Source organism: Stegostoma tigrinum, chromosome 19 (assembly GCF_030684315.1).
Source record: "Stegostoma tigrinum isolate sSteTig4 chromosome 19, sSteTig4.hap1, whole genome shotgun sequence".
NCBI classification, from domain to species: domain Eukaryota; kingdom Metazoa; phylum Chordata; class Chondrichthyes; order Orectolobiformes; family Stegostomatidae; genus Stegostoma; species Stegostoma tigrinum.
In genome coordinates this window covers 48,999,656-49,015,200 of record NC_081372.1, presented here as the reverse complement: position 1 = coordinate 49,015,200, position 15,545 = coordinate 48,999,656, and the positions used below count along the sequence as shown (strand labels likewise).

At 41.0% G+C, this 15,545-nt stretch overlaps 1 protein-coding gene across 2 annotated transcripts in view; it reads left to right on the top strand.

Moving 5' to 3' along the window:
* The window catches only part of si:dkey-65j6.2 (pleckstrin homology domain-containing family G member 4B), a 185,711-nt gene that overhangs the window by 166,353 nt on the left and 3,813 nt on the right, over window positions 1-15,545 (top strand). Inside the window, exons 20-23 of one of the 2 annotated variants that reach the window (XM_048550426.2) lie at window positions 2,800-2,916; window positions 6,110-6,334; window positions 8,022-8,239; window positions 12,879-12,943. In XM_048550426.2, the coding sequence (XP_048406383.2) occupies window positions 2,800-2,916; window positions 6,110-6,334; window positions 8,022-8,239; window positions 12,879-12,923 (605 nt within the window). In that variant the 3' untranslated portion in view covers window positions 12,924-12,943. The remainder of the gene's footprint in view (window positions 1-2,799; window positions 2,917-6,109; window positions 6,335-8,021; window positions 8,240-12,878; window positions 12,944-15,545) is intronic. The other variant, XM_048550427.2, reaches the window with a different exon arrangement.

Here is a 15,545-nt window from a genome sequence, read left to right as displayed (position 1 = left end):
GATGGACAGGTCAAGGAGGCAAGGATGAGACGGGCTGGTTTTGGGATGAGGTCAGGGGTGGGGAGATTTTGAAGCTTGTAAAGTCCACATTGAGACCATTGGGCTGCAGGGTTCCCAAGCAGAATATAAGGTGCTGTTCCTCCAGCCTTTGGATGGCATCGTTGTGGCACTGGAGGAGGCCCAGGATGGACATGTTGTCCAAGGAGTGGGGGGTGGGGGGTTTGAAGTGGTTCGCGACTGGAAGATGTAGTTGTTTATCACGCACTGAGTGTAGGTGTTCCATAAAGCGGTTTCCAAGCTTCCGCTTGGTCTCCCTGATGAAGAGGAGGCCACATTGGGAACAGCAGACACAATAGACCACATTAGTGGATGTGCAGGTGAACATCTGTTTAATGTGTAAGGTTTTCTTGGGGCCTGGGATGGAGGTGAGGGTTGGGGGGGGCGGTGTAGGGGCAGGTGTAGCACCTCCTGCGGCTGCAGGATAAGGTGCCGGGGTGATGGGGCTAGTGGGGAGTGTGGAGCGGAAGAGGGAGTCACGGAGAGAGCGGTCCCTCCGGAAGGCAGATAAGCGTGGGGAGGGAAATATATCCTTCATAGTGGGTTCAGATTGCAGGTGGCAGAAGTGGCGGAGAACGAAGCATTGAATCCGGAGGTTGATGAGGTAATACATGAGGACAAGGGGAATTCTGTCTTTGTTGTTATTGTGGGGAGGGGGTGTAAGGGCGGACGTGTGAGAAACATGAGAGATGTGGTCGAGGGCATTCTCCACCACTGTGGAGGGGAAACTGCAGCCCTTGAAAAACGAGGACATCTGGTATGGTGTGTCAAAACAGGCCTAGGAATATGAAGTGAACATTTTCCAAGACTCTAGCCTTCTGATATTTTTATCCTCACAGAATATGATAATCTAATTGGGAATTGTTTTCTCCAAAGTTGACCTGGCAGGCTTATATCTGATGAAGTCAATGCTATTTGAGGATTAAACACTTTATTTCCTTGAAATATTTCCCCAATTAGTTTCAGCAGCAATCATCAAATAAAATTATTTCCTGAATAATCATCTTATTCCATGGTAAAGTAGTTAAGATTTTTAGATTCTGCTCATTTTTTGAGTCTAAGGTTTAGTGATGGCCTACCCACCAGTGTTGGGCAGTACAGGAAATCCAAAGGGATTGGATAGTTATCATATTCATTGTACATAGAATCTATACCACTATGTTCTTTTTAATTCACCTGACAGCTTTTTATAACACATTTTCATTCAAATTTAGTGAATATTCATTTATAGTCCTAAGAATGGCCTACAAAGAATATGTTGGATGAAATAGTTATCTCCACAATTTTCTCACTTCTAAACAATTATGCCATCTTCCTATAGCATTGCTGTCCCATACTATTTAGTTCTTTCCATGCTATCCCTATCATGCAATTCCTCATCTCATTCCTTCCACCAATTACAAACCCCCAACCTGCTCTTGCCATTCCTAACCCTTCCATTAATCTCACTGCATCATTCATAGAAACAATCTCACCATCCAGGGATAGTAGGAACTGCAGAAAGTTCTCGACCCGAAATGTCAGCTTCCCTGCTCCTCTGATGCTGCTTGGCCTGCTGTGTTCATCCAGCTCTACCTCTTTTTATCTCACCACCCAGGGACCTTTGTTGTTGGATTCCGCTTATATTCCATGGTTTCTGTTCTCTGCCAATACCCCTACCTGAGTGTCACCATTATCCTTTCACTGTTGGATTTGCAGCACATCTTCCAGTTCTACAAATGCTGCATATGCCCCCATGTGCACTAGGTATTGCTCTTCAAATAAACTCACCAGCAACCTGAAGTCTTCAGCAGACTAATGAAAACACTTTGGCTGAACAAAAACTCATGAGTAAAGCAAATACCTCCGTTTTCTCCAGTGGCAAAGGAAATACACAAAGCAAAAGAAGACGTTTTGTTGTATCATTTAAGGAGTAAATATAAAACAAAGCCTCAGCTGGATCCAAAACCTCAGTATTATTCTTGTAAAATTCCTCTGAAGAAACTTTGGGGAAATACTGAGCTGCTTAAGATAGGATTATTTTTGTCGCTTCATCAGTAAATTTTTGCACATTTTCTCCAATGGCAAAGGAAACATACAAACCCAAAGAAGACTTTTTATTTGTATTATTTAGGGAGTAAATATGAAATAAATTCTCAGTGTGATCCGAAAAGCCCTCTGATCCACTGAAAAGTTTTGATTTTGTACGAGCAATTAAACTGTAAATTGACATGAAATGCTCCTATTCCAGACAAAAATGGATCAATTTAAGTGTTGAACTAAATATAACATATTTTGTTGGGAATAATTGGACTGCAGAAGACAGCAGATCTCGGTTTACCAGCAGTGGAGAAAGTTTGGTGCGACTGTATAAATGGGTCTTGCTGCTATTATTCACCAATAAAACAAAGGAACTCCAGGAGTCTTTGATTTCAGGCAACTTAAATTCTGTCATTTTTGTCTGAAGTACTTTCCATTGCAAATCTTGTTGTCAGTCTGTGTGGTAGTGACCAGAAAACACAATCTAAATGCGTGGATTAAAACATTATATTGAAAAGCACAGGCAATTGATACCTGGTTTAACTCCCCCGTTATAACAGGATGTCCACTAACTGACATGGATTGTACTGCTAGTTTTGAGTAACGCCTTGAAATCACTCTTAACACTCTGAAAATTGTTCCTTTTCATCAGTTTTGTTTTGTAAGCTTATGTTTTATTAAAATGCAAAACCTCCCCTGTCAATGTTGAACTTCCTTCTTTAGAGCTCCAGATGGAGGAGAGGGTGTTTATGGGCATTGGCAGTAAGCCATTTATGGACATCAAACCTAGCGAAGCAGCCATCAATGACCGATTGGTTGAGTGCGTCACAAAAGGGAAAGGTATGAGTTTAACTCAAGAGGTTTGCTGAACTCTGTGAGGGACATTGTCCTTTTGCCTCTATGGCTTGAGTTCAAAACCTTCTGGCTATGCACTTTTAGGAAAAGGAGCTTTGGTAATCTCAACTTGAAAAGCATCAAAAATGCAAAAAAATGAACAATAACTATCAACAGGTTCTGTGAGAGGCAACAATTAGAAATTTAGATTTTTACATATTCAAGTGGCCTCTTCCTCTCTGGTTATGTTCAAGGTACCTGGGAAGCTGGGAAGTGATTTCACCTCTGGCACAGCCAACCTTGATGTGATTGTTGCCACCAATAGATTCATAACTGAAAGTGTTTCAGTCCTTGCTCTTCACTATATGCTGTCATAATTTAGAAAAGCATACGTTCATTGAAATATAAAAAGCACAATCCTTCATTAATAATGGAAACGTTACAGTATTCTGTTGCTATGACATTCTGCACTATTATGATAGACTAATGGATGCTATTCTTGCTTTGATAGATATCGTTTCCTCTTTTCTTAACCTAAATACATTGGCAAAAAAAAATTACGGCCAAACAGAAACTTAATGTTGCTAATATATGTTGCATATATTTTTTCTGTTTTCACGCAGCAGCCTTCACACATAGTGGAAGTTAATCCAAGCTTAGAATTATGTGCTTCTGTGTTTGTTTAATAATACTTGGATGTCAGATACTTCATGTGGTGTTACACAGTTAGGAGACTAACATTATATACACACACTGATCATCCATGAGCTGCAGCGCCCATTCCCCTGTCAGCAATAATTCCCCTGTTCTTAAGCCATGCCTTTCTATGATAGCTGTAGGATGTCTGAGAATTTGTGCTACTGTATCCCATTATTACTCCTGTGTTGTGAAGTTGCTGGTTAGTCAAGCATCCAGTAGTTTTGTTTATCCACTGCGTTCTGGTCATTTTTTCTTCTGGAGTAACCCACATATTGATATCAAATTCAATTGGCACTTAGTGAAAACAATTAATGAAACCCTTCTGCCAAATGCCACAAAATTTGTATCATGTGACTGATGTCACTTTCATGATCAACCTTTAAGTTTTTGATGTGGAGAAATGACACCTGCATGTCACATTTGCTTCATACTTTGATCATTTCTTGACAAAAACGACCAAGACCGAATTGCTGTATTTTAGTAAATATACCTGACCTCTCAAGAACAATTGTAAATTGTTCAAAAACTAGAGCTGCTTCCAGTCCCTTCCTTTCCAGGATCAAAATGATTTATCAGTGCTGAGCAACAAAAAGAATAGGCCAAACATCAACAATCAAATTGTTTAACTTCCCACTGCCACTTCACCCATCATGGAAAGATTCCAACTTTTACTAGTATCACAGCTCAGATGGTGTTGATAAATGTCACTGTCGGGGATGACTAGGACTTCAGTTAAACTCACCTAATCCTTCCTTTCTCTCTTTGGGGGTGAGGCCGACAAAAACTTGGTGCAGTGGTTTTCCCATTGAAAGATTTTGGATTTTTGTGGAAGACCCCTCAAAATACTTAAAGTTAATCAGTAAAATTTCAATATTATCAGTTTGACGCTCCTCTCAAAAATTCTCAAACGACTTTTTTGCTACACTTACTGAAAGATTTTGAACAATATTTAGGCAGTGCATCCAACCATCAGTAACAACTTTATTTGACCATAGCTGTTTGAATGATTCAGTCTTTTTCCAGGGCATGTTGCTTTATACCCCGCTCAGACATAACAGTTTCTGGCTTCCTCAATGTTCTGAGTAAAAATGATGACAAATCTTTGCAGAAATTATCTAGCATTGCCTTAATGCATGGAGTTTTTCCAATCCTGTTCATCCAGCTTCACACTTTATTACCTTGGATTCGCCAGCATCTGCAGTTCCCATTATCTCTGATACAATTTTAACCTCACTGCGAAGCCTCTTCCAGGGATGCCTAACCTGAAGAAGTTACCCTCCTCCCTACAGACCAACCTCCGGGAATCTCTCTCCCACTGCGACTCTCTTGTACGTTTGGACACAGAGCAGTTTTTCCGCCTCCCCCCTCTCTCCCTATTTATTCCAGAACCCTCACCCCATCCCCCTCTCTGATGAAGGGTCTAGGCCCGAAATGTCAGCTTTTGTGCTCCTGAGATGCTGCTTGGCCTGCTGTGTGTGTTCATCCAGCCTCACATTTTATTGTCTTGGATTCTCCAGCATCTGCAGTTCCTATTATCTCTGATACAATTTTAACCCCTTTAAAGACTAAGTAGTTATTTATTTATACCATTTAGAAGTCTAAGAAAAATCACTTTGATTTTTATAATCAATGATTATAAAATCATTGTTGACGGCTCATCAAAGATAATGCCATCCGTTCTGAAATGAGGTTCCAACTTACTACATTTGTAATTTACTACATGTAATAATGATACTTACACATTACTACCCCAGACCTATCTTGCAATAAGGATGTTCTTTTCCCCTAATCACAGCAGTACCCGCTTAGTGTCTTATAATACTTGAAGTGGCCGTAGCCCTAGTAGACCACAGTGTCTTATTAAAGAGAAATAACTTGCGCTGGTTTAACTTGAGGGTTCCCGTCCTTCAGGTGAAAGGAGAGGGTGAAAAGGAGAAGCTATCATGACAATATCAGTCAGTGCAGAACTTGAACCCATCCTTTTGGTATCACTCTGCATTGCAAACCAGCCATCCAAACCCTTATTACAAGATATTGGATGAAGGAAAATGGATTATTAAGCTCATTAGTTTTCCTTTGTGTTAATCATGTCTCGCATAAATTGTAGTTCCTCATGAATTTTCCCCTCAGAATTTGTGCCGTCTACTTTATTAACTATTATTGCATAAGGATTTTGATTAAGTATTTCATTGAAGATTTCCAACTAATTTGTGATCCCAGTGTATATGATGGCACACCTGCAGGAAACAATATGCTGTACTAACTAAGTATCTAATGTCAGAATGTTATTACGCAAATGTACTGAGTACAGAGTTATTACAGCGCCTTTACAAACCTGGATTAACTCCCACTTTGGTTGATGCATATTATTCATAGAATGAAGAACTCTGCAAGTTTGATTACCATTTGTTTTGTGCTGATTACGCTTTTGAAACAAAGTGCATTTTCACTTTCCTTTCAAAAGTAAACTCACTAACATTATGAGTTATGTCTGTTGCAGAGGAGACCAAGAGACCAAATTCCATAGGCTCCAATGGCAGTGCGTCATCTTCAGGGAGCCAGTCTTCCTCGTCATCGTCTGGAATTGGTTCCCTTAGTATGCACATTTCCTCCTCACCACCAACTTCAAGAAGCAATGGTGGCATCAACAACTGTTTTTATAATACACAAACATGCATTGAGGAAGATGACCTGGAGAACGATCCTAGTGGAAGGCCTTTTCTCAGTGAGTGACAATATCATAAGAACTGGACAGCAAAAGTAATTGCCAAGATGTTTCAGCAACATATGATGCAATCTTTTGAAAGATATTTTCCTCTTGAGTAAGACAGTATATATATATATAAATTCTAAGGCACCATACTGTTCTTTTAACTAGGCATCCTTGTGGGTAGTATCATTGATTGCACAGAAGAGTTTTGCCTTTGTGCTGTGGTTAAGACTGTGTATTCAAATAGAACTGGCACTCACATCTGGAAAGCAGAAACAAAATAGATGATCTGATTGTACATTCCATCATTCCACATGAGATGTATGTACGATGTAGAAGGTGAACTCGAGCTTCTGTTTGGTTGAGCAGCAGATGACATTTATCAATTTAAAGAGAGAGGTAGAGATGTTTCCTATAAAGGAAGCGAATGGCAATTGTGGAAATTACTGACCACTATGTTGATCGCCACATGTTGTTGTGCAGCCAGGAGGATAGGACAGTATAATAAAATGTGAGGCTGGATGAACACAGCAGGCCCAGCAGCATCTCAGGAGCACAAAAGCTGACGTTTCGGGCCTAGACCCTTCATCAGAGAGGGGGATGGGGTGAGGGTTCTGGAATAAATAGGGAGAGAACCCTCACCTCATCCCCCTCTCTGATGAAGAGTCTAGGCCTGAACTTGAAGGTGGTGCTGTTCCCATGCATCTGCTGCCCTTGTCCTTCTAGACGGAAGTGGTTGTGGTTTTGGAAGGCGCTGCCAATGGAGCCTTGGCGAATTTCTGCCATACATCTGGTAGACAGTACACATTGCTGCTACTGAGCATCACTGATGGAGAAAGTGGATGTGGTACCAGTCAAGGGCACCGCTTTGTCCTTGATGGTGTCAAACTTCTTGAGTGTTGCTGGAGTTTCAATCATCCAGGCAACTGGGGAGGATTCCGTCACACTCATGACTTTTACCCTGTTGATTTGGACAGCGTTTGGGAGTCAGGAGATGAGTCACTTGCTACAATATTCCCAGCCTCTTGTAACCATTGTATTTACGTGTTATGTCCATTTGAGTTTCTTGTCAATAGCAAACCTCAGGATGTTGAAAGTGGCATATCCCATGATGATAATGCCATTAAGTGTCAAGGGGTGGTGTCTCTTTTGGGAGATAGCCATAGCCAGGCGTTTGTGTGGTATGAGTGTTACTGGCCACTTGTCAACCCATACCTGGATAGATCTTGTTATATTTGAGCATGGACTGCTTCAGTGTCTGAGGAGTCATGAGTGTGTAGAAGATTGTGCAACCATAATGAATAGTCCCATTTCTGACCTTATGTTGGACGGAATGTCATTGATGAAGCAGCAATTAAGCAGATACTTTAATCTTAGTGCATGAGCCAAAAAAAGTGTAAACTCCAAATATGCCACTTTTCTGGGTCTTCCATAGCATGCACTTCCAGATACCAGCAGACAAATTTAAAAAATCTCTTCAAACTAACTGGGCCCTATTCCTTTAAATACTGACTGAGTTTGGGACAGGAGAGTAATCAGTGGAAATGGCCGATAAACATTGTTGTAGTTTGTGTAGCCCTTGTGTTACAGCTTAGCTAAACCTCTAGGAAGAACATGCTATGTAAAGAAATTTTGTTGAAGTCTCCACAAAGCAGCTTGAAAGACTGAACTGGGGATAATGGATTTTTCTCTTCATTCATAGCTGAGAGATTGGAAACATCTTCCCAGTGTAATTCCACGGAGAGTGTTAGCGGTTTCAGCAGCTCTGAACACAGCAGTGTCTCACTGACGGGAGGAGAGATCGAGGAAGCGTTGTCTCTCTGTTCAGCATCATACAAGCCCAGTTCAGACCCACGCTCACTCTATGCACCACAGCCACTGCCAAAGGGAGAAGTGTCATTTGGAAATTTGATCAAAAATGTAAGTATATTATCTCAGAGATAGTAGGAACTGCCGATGCTGGAGAATCTGAGATAACAAGGTATAGAGCTGGATGAACACAGCAGGCCAAGCAGCATCAGAGGAGCAGGAAGGCTCATGTTTCAGTCTGCACTCTTCTTCAGAAATTTCTGAAGAAGGTTCTAGACCCAAAACATCAGCTTTCCTGCTCCTCTGATGCTGCTTGGCCTGCTGTGTTCATCCGGCTTCACACCTTGGTTATCTCAGTATATTATCTCAGGTTGATTTTGTGCATTATCTTTCCATTTCCCACTTAATGGATCTGAAAGATGGCAAAACCACATTCAAAATAAAATAAATCAATGGCAATTTTATTTTTTCCCCTCTGATTTTCTACTTCTGCCTTGAAGATGTTGACTGAGCTGGGGAAGGTTTCCATGGAAAGCAGTTTGTTTCTTATACTTCAGACAATTGACCCGTATAAGCAGATGTCAGCAAGTTATTTAATCACAAAGGAGAGCTGAGCATGTCAATGCCATCAATACACATATAAAATCATGAACATTGCAATGAAATTCAGAGGATGATACCCAAGAGTGATTTTCTTTTTCAGCTGTTAGCCTGCGAAGTCAGATGTATGATCTTGATTGCTGCCTCAGCTAAGACCAATAAACTAGCTACCATAATCTAGAGCAAACTGAAATAAAATACATTGGTATAACATATATTTGGTTTGCTGGGGTGGCTGATTGTTCTGTCACTCATTAATCAGTCTACTATAAGCAGACCTGGTGGACAATTTTACTGCAGACTTCAGGGCGCTAAATTCAGATTTAAATGGGATCCAAACACATACATTTTTGAAATCAACCAAGCATCTTCCTTCAAACTGCCGATTTAATGGTCCGTGGACAATGTTCTCTCTCCAACCAATGATTTCAGACAATCTCTCAATGCTGCAGGGCTGACAGGAGGCTCTCCACAGGATGCCACAATTTTAAGTTGACCCTTCTCCATCTGTCTCAATTTTAAAATAAAGATAAGCCATTTGCAGCTTACCCACCATTGTGGAAGTGTGGTCTATGACCTTGGCTGAAGCCAGACAGTCAGGGAAGACCTCTAGGCTTACCAGTGGATTGCTGGCTCCTCGGTCAGCCACCAAGGAGTGGCCTCCAAGCAGCATCCCTGTTTCCCCTACCCTCTCCAAGTACCTGGAAACCCATTGGAAAATTTCAGTCATTAGGTCAGTCAGTAGATACTGGGCCACATTTAGACCATTAAGAGGGTCAATTAATGACCTGCACTTGCAGGTAGGTAGCCTTGTTATTTCCCAATCCTACTTCACGGAAAATAGCTCAAGTGTAGGCTGGAGCTGCAGAATAGGCACATCAACCAACAGTGCAAAGTTATTCCCACTGCCTTTTCTTTACTACATGTTAACCCCATCAGAGCTCAAAGTTTCACCTCCTAGTCTCTGTCAGTTTTGCAGACAGGCCTATTTGAAGATTTAGATATTAATCTACAATTAGCTGTTCAGTATTCTCTCGTTAGATTTCTTCTCATGAAATTTAGAGAAAAGGTGGTTAGTCTTCTTCAGAAGAATTGTACTGTAGTAAATCTGTAAGGTCAGTGATTTGTACACTGACATTGATCTGAGTGGGTTGACAATGCTTGCAAAATGGAGCACAGGGAGTTCACACTCAGTAGCAGTATTAATTACTACATGCCAAAATGGTTATGATGAGCAGGGATGGATGTTGAAAAGGAAATGATTCATGCCTCACAACTGTCATCCCATACGTCTTACAAAGTTTAAAATATATTTCAATAGGTTAACTTGAGTGCAGGGGGTTGCAAACCTTATTACTTCTGTATTTCTGCTCTTTATCTTTTAAACTTCTATCTGATTCATGCTGTGTTCCACCAGGCTGCAAAAAAAAACAAGGCAAGTACTTGATGGTTAAGGTCTGGAATACACTACCCAGGGAGTGTGGTGGAGGTGTCTTCAATTCAAGAGAAAATTGGACTGTTATTAGAAAAGAAAGAATTTGTTGCATTACAGGGAGATGAAGGAATGGCTTGGAGTGAATTGCTTATTTGGAGAGCTAGTGCAGACACAATAGGATGAATGGCCTCCTTCTGTGCATTACAGTTGTGTGATTCTGTAAAAAAGAAAAAACCCTGAAATCACAGTGATACATTTAGTTTCTCTCCATAAACTTGTTCTTAAGTGACACCATTTAATCATTTTTTTCAAACTGAACGGAATTGAATATAATCCATTGCTTTTCAAAAGTTGCAAACACAATTATGCATAACAACTTTTGTGTCATATCTGATGATTTTTTCAATGTAATATAATTTTTCAAACACAGAATCTTTATGTCTTGAAGCATGAGTTTTTCCCCTAACTTAGCTCCAAGTTATGTAAGGGCTGAACTTTACCAGGAAATGGCCAAGTGTTGATTTTGGTGAGTTTCCTGGAGCTCTCTCTGTGAGCTCAAGTGAGATTTCTCGCAACATTCTCCGAAACTCACCTCAACATCTATACCCCTCACCTTTATAGCACCCGCTCGCCAGATCTTTCTTCCCTCCGCGGGCCAAAACAGTTAGCCTTGTCATGACCTCTAGGGATTCCTGGCATCAGTATCGTTATTAAAGTCCAATTGGGTACCAGGTCGTGTGCTACCAGCAGGAATTGCCCGTTGTCCTTTACCATGTACATAGTGGGAGGGGCACCAAAAATAAACCTCTGTCAGGGCTCATGGAAGGCTTGGTTGATACTTCATTGCAAATACAAATGGACATTTATAAGTATATTTTTATGAAGATTCATGGGTTACCCATCCTCAGTGTCACCTCATCTGTCTATTCTTCCTCCAATGGCCTGTGTAACCTCCAGCTTAGTCATTATACTGCACTGTACCTCTCTGTTGAAGACAGGGTTGGTGTGACTGCTAGTGACCTTCCAAAGTCTACTGCAGTCTCTCCCGTGTCCTTCAATGCATGATCTTCTCCCTCACTTGTGTCTTGAGTTTTCCTCCATGACAATAATTATCCTCCTCTGCCATCCAGCATACTCTCTCTAAATCCTACAATTAACGTCCCAACTTCCCCATCATAGCAGACGCTGCTGATAAGACCCCTAGACTTTTGTTGAGCTGAACACCCTTGACCAACTTGGATGAACATCCCTGCCCTATGACTGACCAGACCCCCGACTGACCTGTGTGCAGCTCCTTGACTGATTTTATTGCAAATTTCTGAACTTGTTGTACTGGACCTGCAGAACTGACTGTGATCCACTCCCTAGTCTTTAGACATACAGATCTCTTGACCCTGTTCACCTAAGTGATGGAGTACAAGCACCTGGACTGACAATAGATAACGCCTTGACCTATTTTGCCAGGACCCCTGACAAAAGGCTGTGTCCCTTGGTTGAACTGAGAACCCCTACACATAGACTTTGAGATGTGGCAATTATGTGAAGCAAATCGAGTGTAGTTGCCGCATATGCTATTAGCACATGCTGCACATGTGAGATAGGTGTAGGACAGTACCTCATAGCAGCATATCCAACTCCTTGACTAATGGCTGCTGACAACATTGACAAGTTTTCCTGGCTTTGTATCTGCACAAAGGGACTGTGAGCTTTTAAGCTCTGGCTGAGGGGGCAAAGTGCAGGAAAGGCAAGACAGAGATGCCGTGAGCATCCAGGGAGTGCAAAATGTGTGAGAATTATGAGAGTAAGTGAGAAGTCCTGTAATATATCTTTGTCCAATCTAGCAAATGGGAACTTGTTCTTTCTCATTTTGTGTCCTGGCAGCAACAGTACCACAAGAGGTGCGGGCACACTCCATAGTGTGGCATTGAAACTGTGTTGTGAGTGGGTCAGAGATGTGCCATAAAGGTGCAGTGATGCTGGTACATTGCCATGCCCATACCAGCATCTTTGGACAGTCCCAGCCTGTGAAATGTTGATCAGTGCTGTTCTAGATGGAGGCCTAGAGGATTAAGCAGTGAGCTGGGGTTCTCAGGTTTCATGAGGGGATTGTTACCAACAAGTTTTTCTCCATCTGGTGGGAGACTGCATATCAACAAGATTTGGCAAAATGGCACAATAATGAATGCAAATAGATGGACAAATAGCCCACTCACTGCTCACTAGACAGATTTTTATCTCATTTTTCAAAACTTGATTGAAGAATTGGATTCTTTCTTCTTGATGCCATGAATCTTATTTCTGTCAATCCCACCCTATGTTCTCATCTGACTCATCAATGCCCTTATTATTCAGGGGATAGGGAGATTCCACCTGAAATGTTTTGCCCAAAAGGTCATTTTCTGAAAAAGCCTATCAATAAAGGGAACATAGATATAAAATACTTCATTCTCAAGGTGTTTTGAAGGCAATTACATTGATACGCTAGAAAATATTTTAGCTCATTTACAATATTGAAAGATTAATTCAATGTTTTTTTTCCCTTTCTGGAGTTAAATATTTCTTCCTCCAATAATTTTTGACTAACATTTTAGACCATAATTGCCTTGTGTACATAAGTAGACATGTCTTAACACTGAATAAGTTGATAATATGGATTGACTGACATTAAGTTGGATAATGTTTAGAATTCAAATTGACTACTTTACTTTGATCCAGGATAAATCATCAGAACTGCCTGTGAACCATTCGACAGCTGTCTGACCATCTGAAGAAGCAGTATGGTAAATATTTTCACCTGAGATGTCAGCATTAACTTTACGACTAAAAGAACAAAGAAGCATTTGCGTGTGCATGTGTGATTATCTTCTTAAGAGATAAGACTACATATTTTAAGATTAGAGAGACATTATAGTCAGAAAAATGACATGTTTAGTAATAATTATTGGTAAAATCAACCTGACTTTGAGATGCAGCATATGGATATAACAACAGCTCAGAAACAAACAGAACAAGACCTCACCTTCAAAATCCAGCACTCAGTATCAGACTTTACAGCACAAGGTGTGTCCATGGCTGTCATCTCTTTCACAAAGGCAGCCAACATTTTCAGATCAATGGACAAAAACTGAGACCTCCTGTAGTTCTTCTTCCATCAGCACAGCACCCACTTCCCTGTTCTTTATCACTGTTCATTCTCACCCTTTGTGCGACTCCCAACTCCAACCTGCTGCTGTTTCAGCACACTGAAATTTGTTGCACTACCTTTTCAGCAGCAACTCCCAGTTTATTTTACCTGATGTGGAAATTCCTGCTGGCAGGCATTTGAGCTCCTCAAGTTTAGCTAGAACCTAAAGCAGCATTGGGAGGAAAAGCAAACAATTGTTAGCTGGTTTTAACAAAGGTGGGCAGGGAGGTGGGGTATGGGTCAACATTAGGTGACAAGTGCCGGTGTAACTTTCAGGAGGACAAGGGTGTAAAGTGGTGCTGCGGAGAAAAGTGTGCCAGTCTGAGTGGGGTAGTAGGATGAATGGAGGGAGGAAGGAGATGGTGACAGTGTAGAGAAGACAAGATATTTGTACAAACTGAGATGTTAGGCCAAGTCCCTGTATGATCTCTGATTGGGTAAATAGAGAACAGAAATTCTCATCAATCACATAAACAATGTTTAAAATGTGCAGTAATCCCAATAATCCTTCTCAAGGACAGTTAGGGATGGGCAAGAAATGCTGGCCAGCCAGCGACACCCACATCCCACAAATGAATGGGAAAAAATAATTGGTAACTGAGAGTCCTAGTAAAGACCAGGACATTAGAGCACACTTTCTGTCAAAGAGAGAAATTCCCAGCAATTTTTGCTACAATCATTAATTAAAAGTTGAAATGTTGAATGCATTAGTTGCTTCACCTCTGACAGACACATCCTTCTTCATCTTTTCTATGCAACTATTTGACTGGTAGGTATGGACCAGCCGATTTTTGAGTTGTCAGCTTTCTTGAGTCTGTCAGTTCCTAAGAACAAAATCTAATTTGGCAAGAATGGAAGAGGAAGGGAAAGAACAAAGTAAGCAGAAGCAAGATCAGGCTACTGTTGAAAGACTGACTCACAGTTGTACTGCAGCTGACCCCACGGCTGATGTTGCCAGCGATTTAGGAACTGGCCATTGTCCAGCTCTTTTCTTTGTTGAAGGTTTAGAACAGAGCTCACAATTCTAAAGGGGACAAATGCAAAGTACAATACTTGAAAAGGTGAAATCAAAAATTCATTTAGATTTTAGCTCAGCAATGATCAAACATCAAGCTGAAACAATTCTTATTTAAGGCAGATATCTCCTTAAACAAAGAGCGTGCACACAATTGTCAAAACTGCACTAGTTTGGAGTCAAGCAGTACTTTACTTATTAAGACATATAATATCATTGGAGATAATGGGAAATGCAGATGCTGGAGAATCCAAGATAATAAAATGTGAGGCTGGATGAACACAGCAGGCCGAGCAGCATCTCAGGAGCACAAAAGCTGACGTTTCGGGCCTAGACCCTTCATCAGAGAGGGGGCTGAGGTGAGGGTTCTGGAATAAATAGGGAGAGAGGGGGAGGCGGACTGAAGATGGAGAGAAAAGAAGATAGGTGGAGAGGAGAGTATAGGTGGGGAGGTAGGGAGGGGATAGGTCAGTCCAGGGAAGACGGACAGGTCAAGGAGGTGATGAAGGGTCTAGGCCCGAAACGTCAGCTTTTGTGCTCCTGAGATGCTGCTCGGCCTGCTGTGTTCATCCAGCCTCACATTTTATTATATAATATCATTGCTCAGCTATTTCAGCAGCTCACCAAGTATGCCTTCATATGAAAAATGATGTTATCTTGTCATTTAATTGCCATTGTCTGTTCACATGAGTAATAACATTGTTTGGATTATTACTATTAGTTAATCAATGTTATTGTTGTATTGTGTTTAGAAAGACACAGTATTGGAGGTAAAATAGCCCTATACTTTGTAATGTGCCCTATATTTTTAAAAAATGGATGATATTTTGTTTCGGCTTTATCTTGTATCTTCTGATGAATTCAGTAGAATACTTTGGAAAGCTAGGAGTGAGCTAAACTAGTTGAAGTAATAATGTCCTGAGTTATGCATCAGTGCATTTGATGTTTGTACTCCCCAGTGGTTTTCAGTCTGATATATGTGGGTAGAGCGCTGCTACCATTGAGCTTTTCCTTTTGACTGGGTCTGAAAGCCTAATTGCGTTTTATAATGGTAGCGGAACTACTACAGGTGAATCCTAATATGAATTGCTTGTCTGAATAAGATGTAGTTTATCGCATGATAGCGGTTAATTCAAGTTAGACTAGTTAGATTAGCATTGTTACCAAAACTATGAGGAGACCT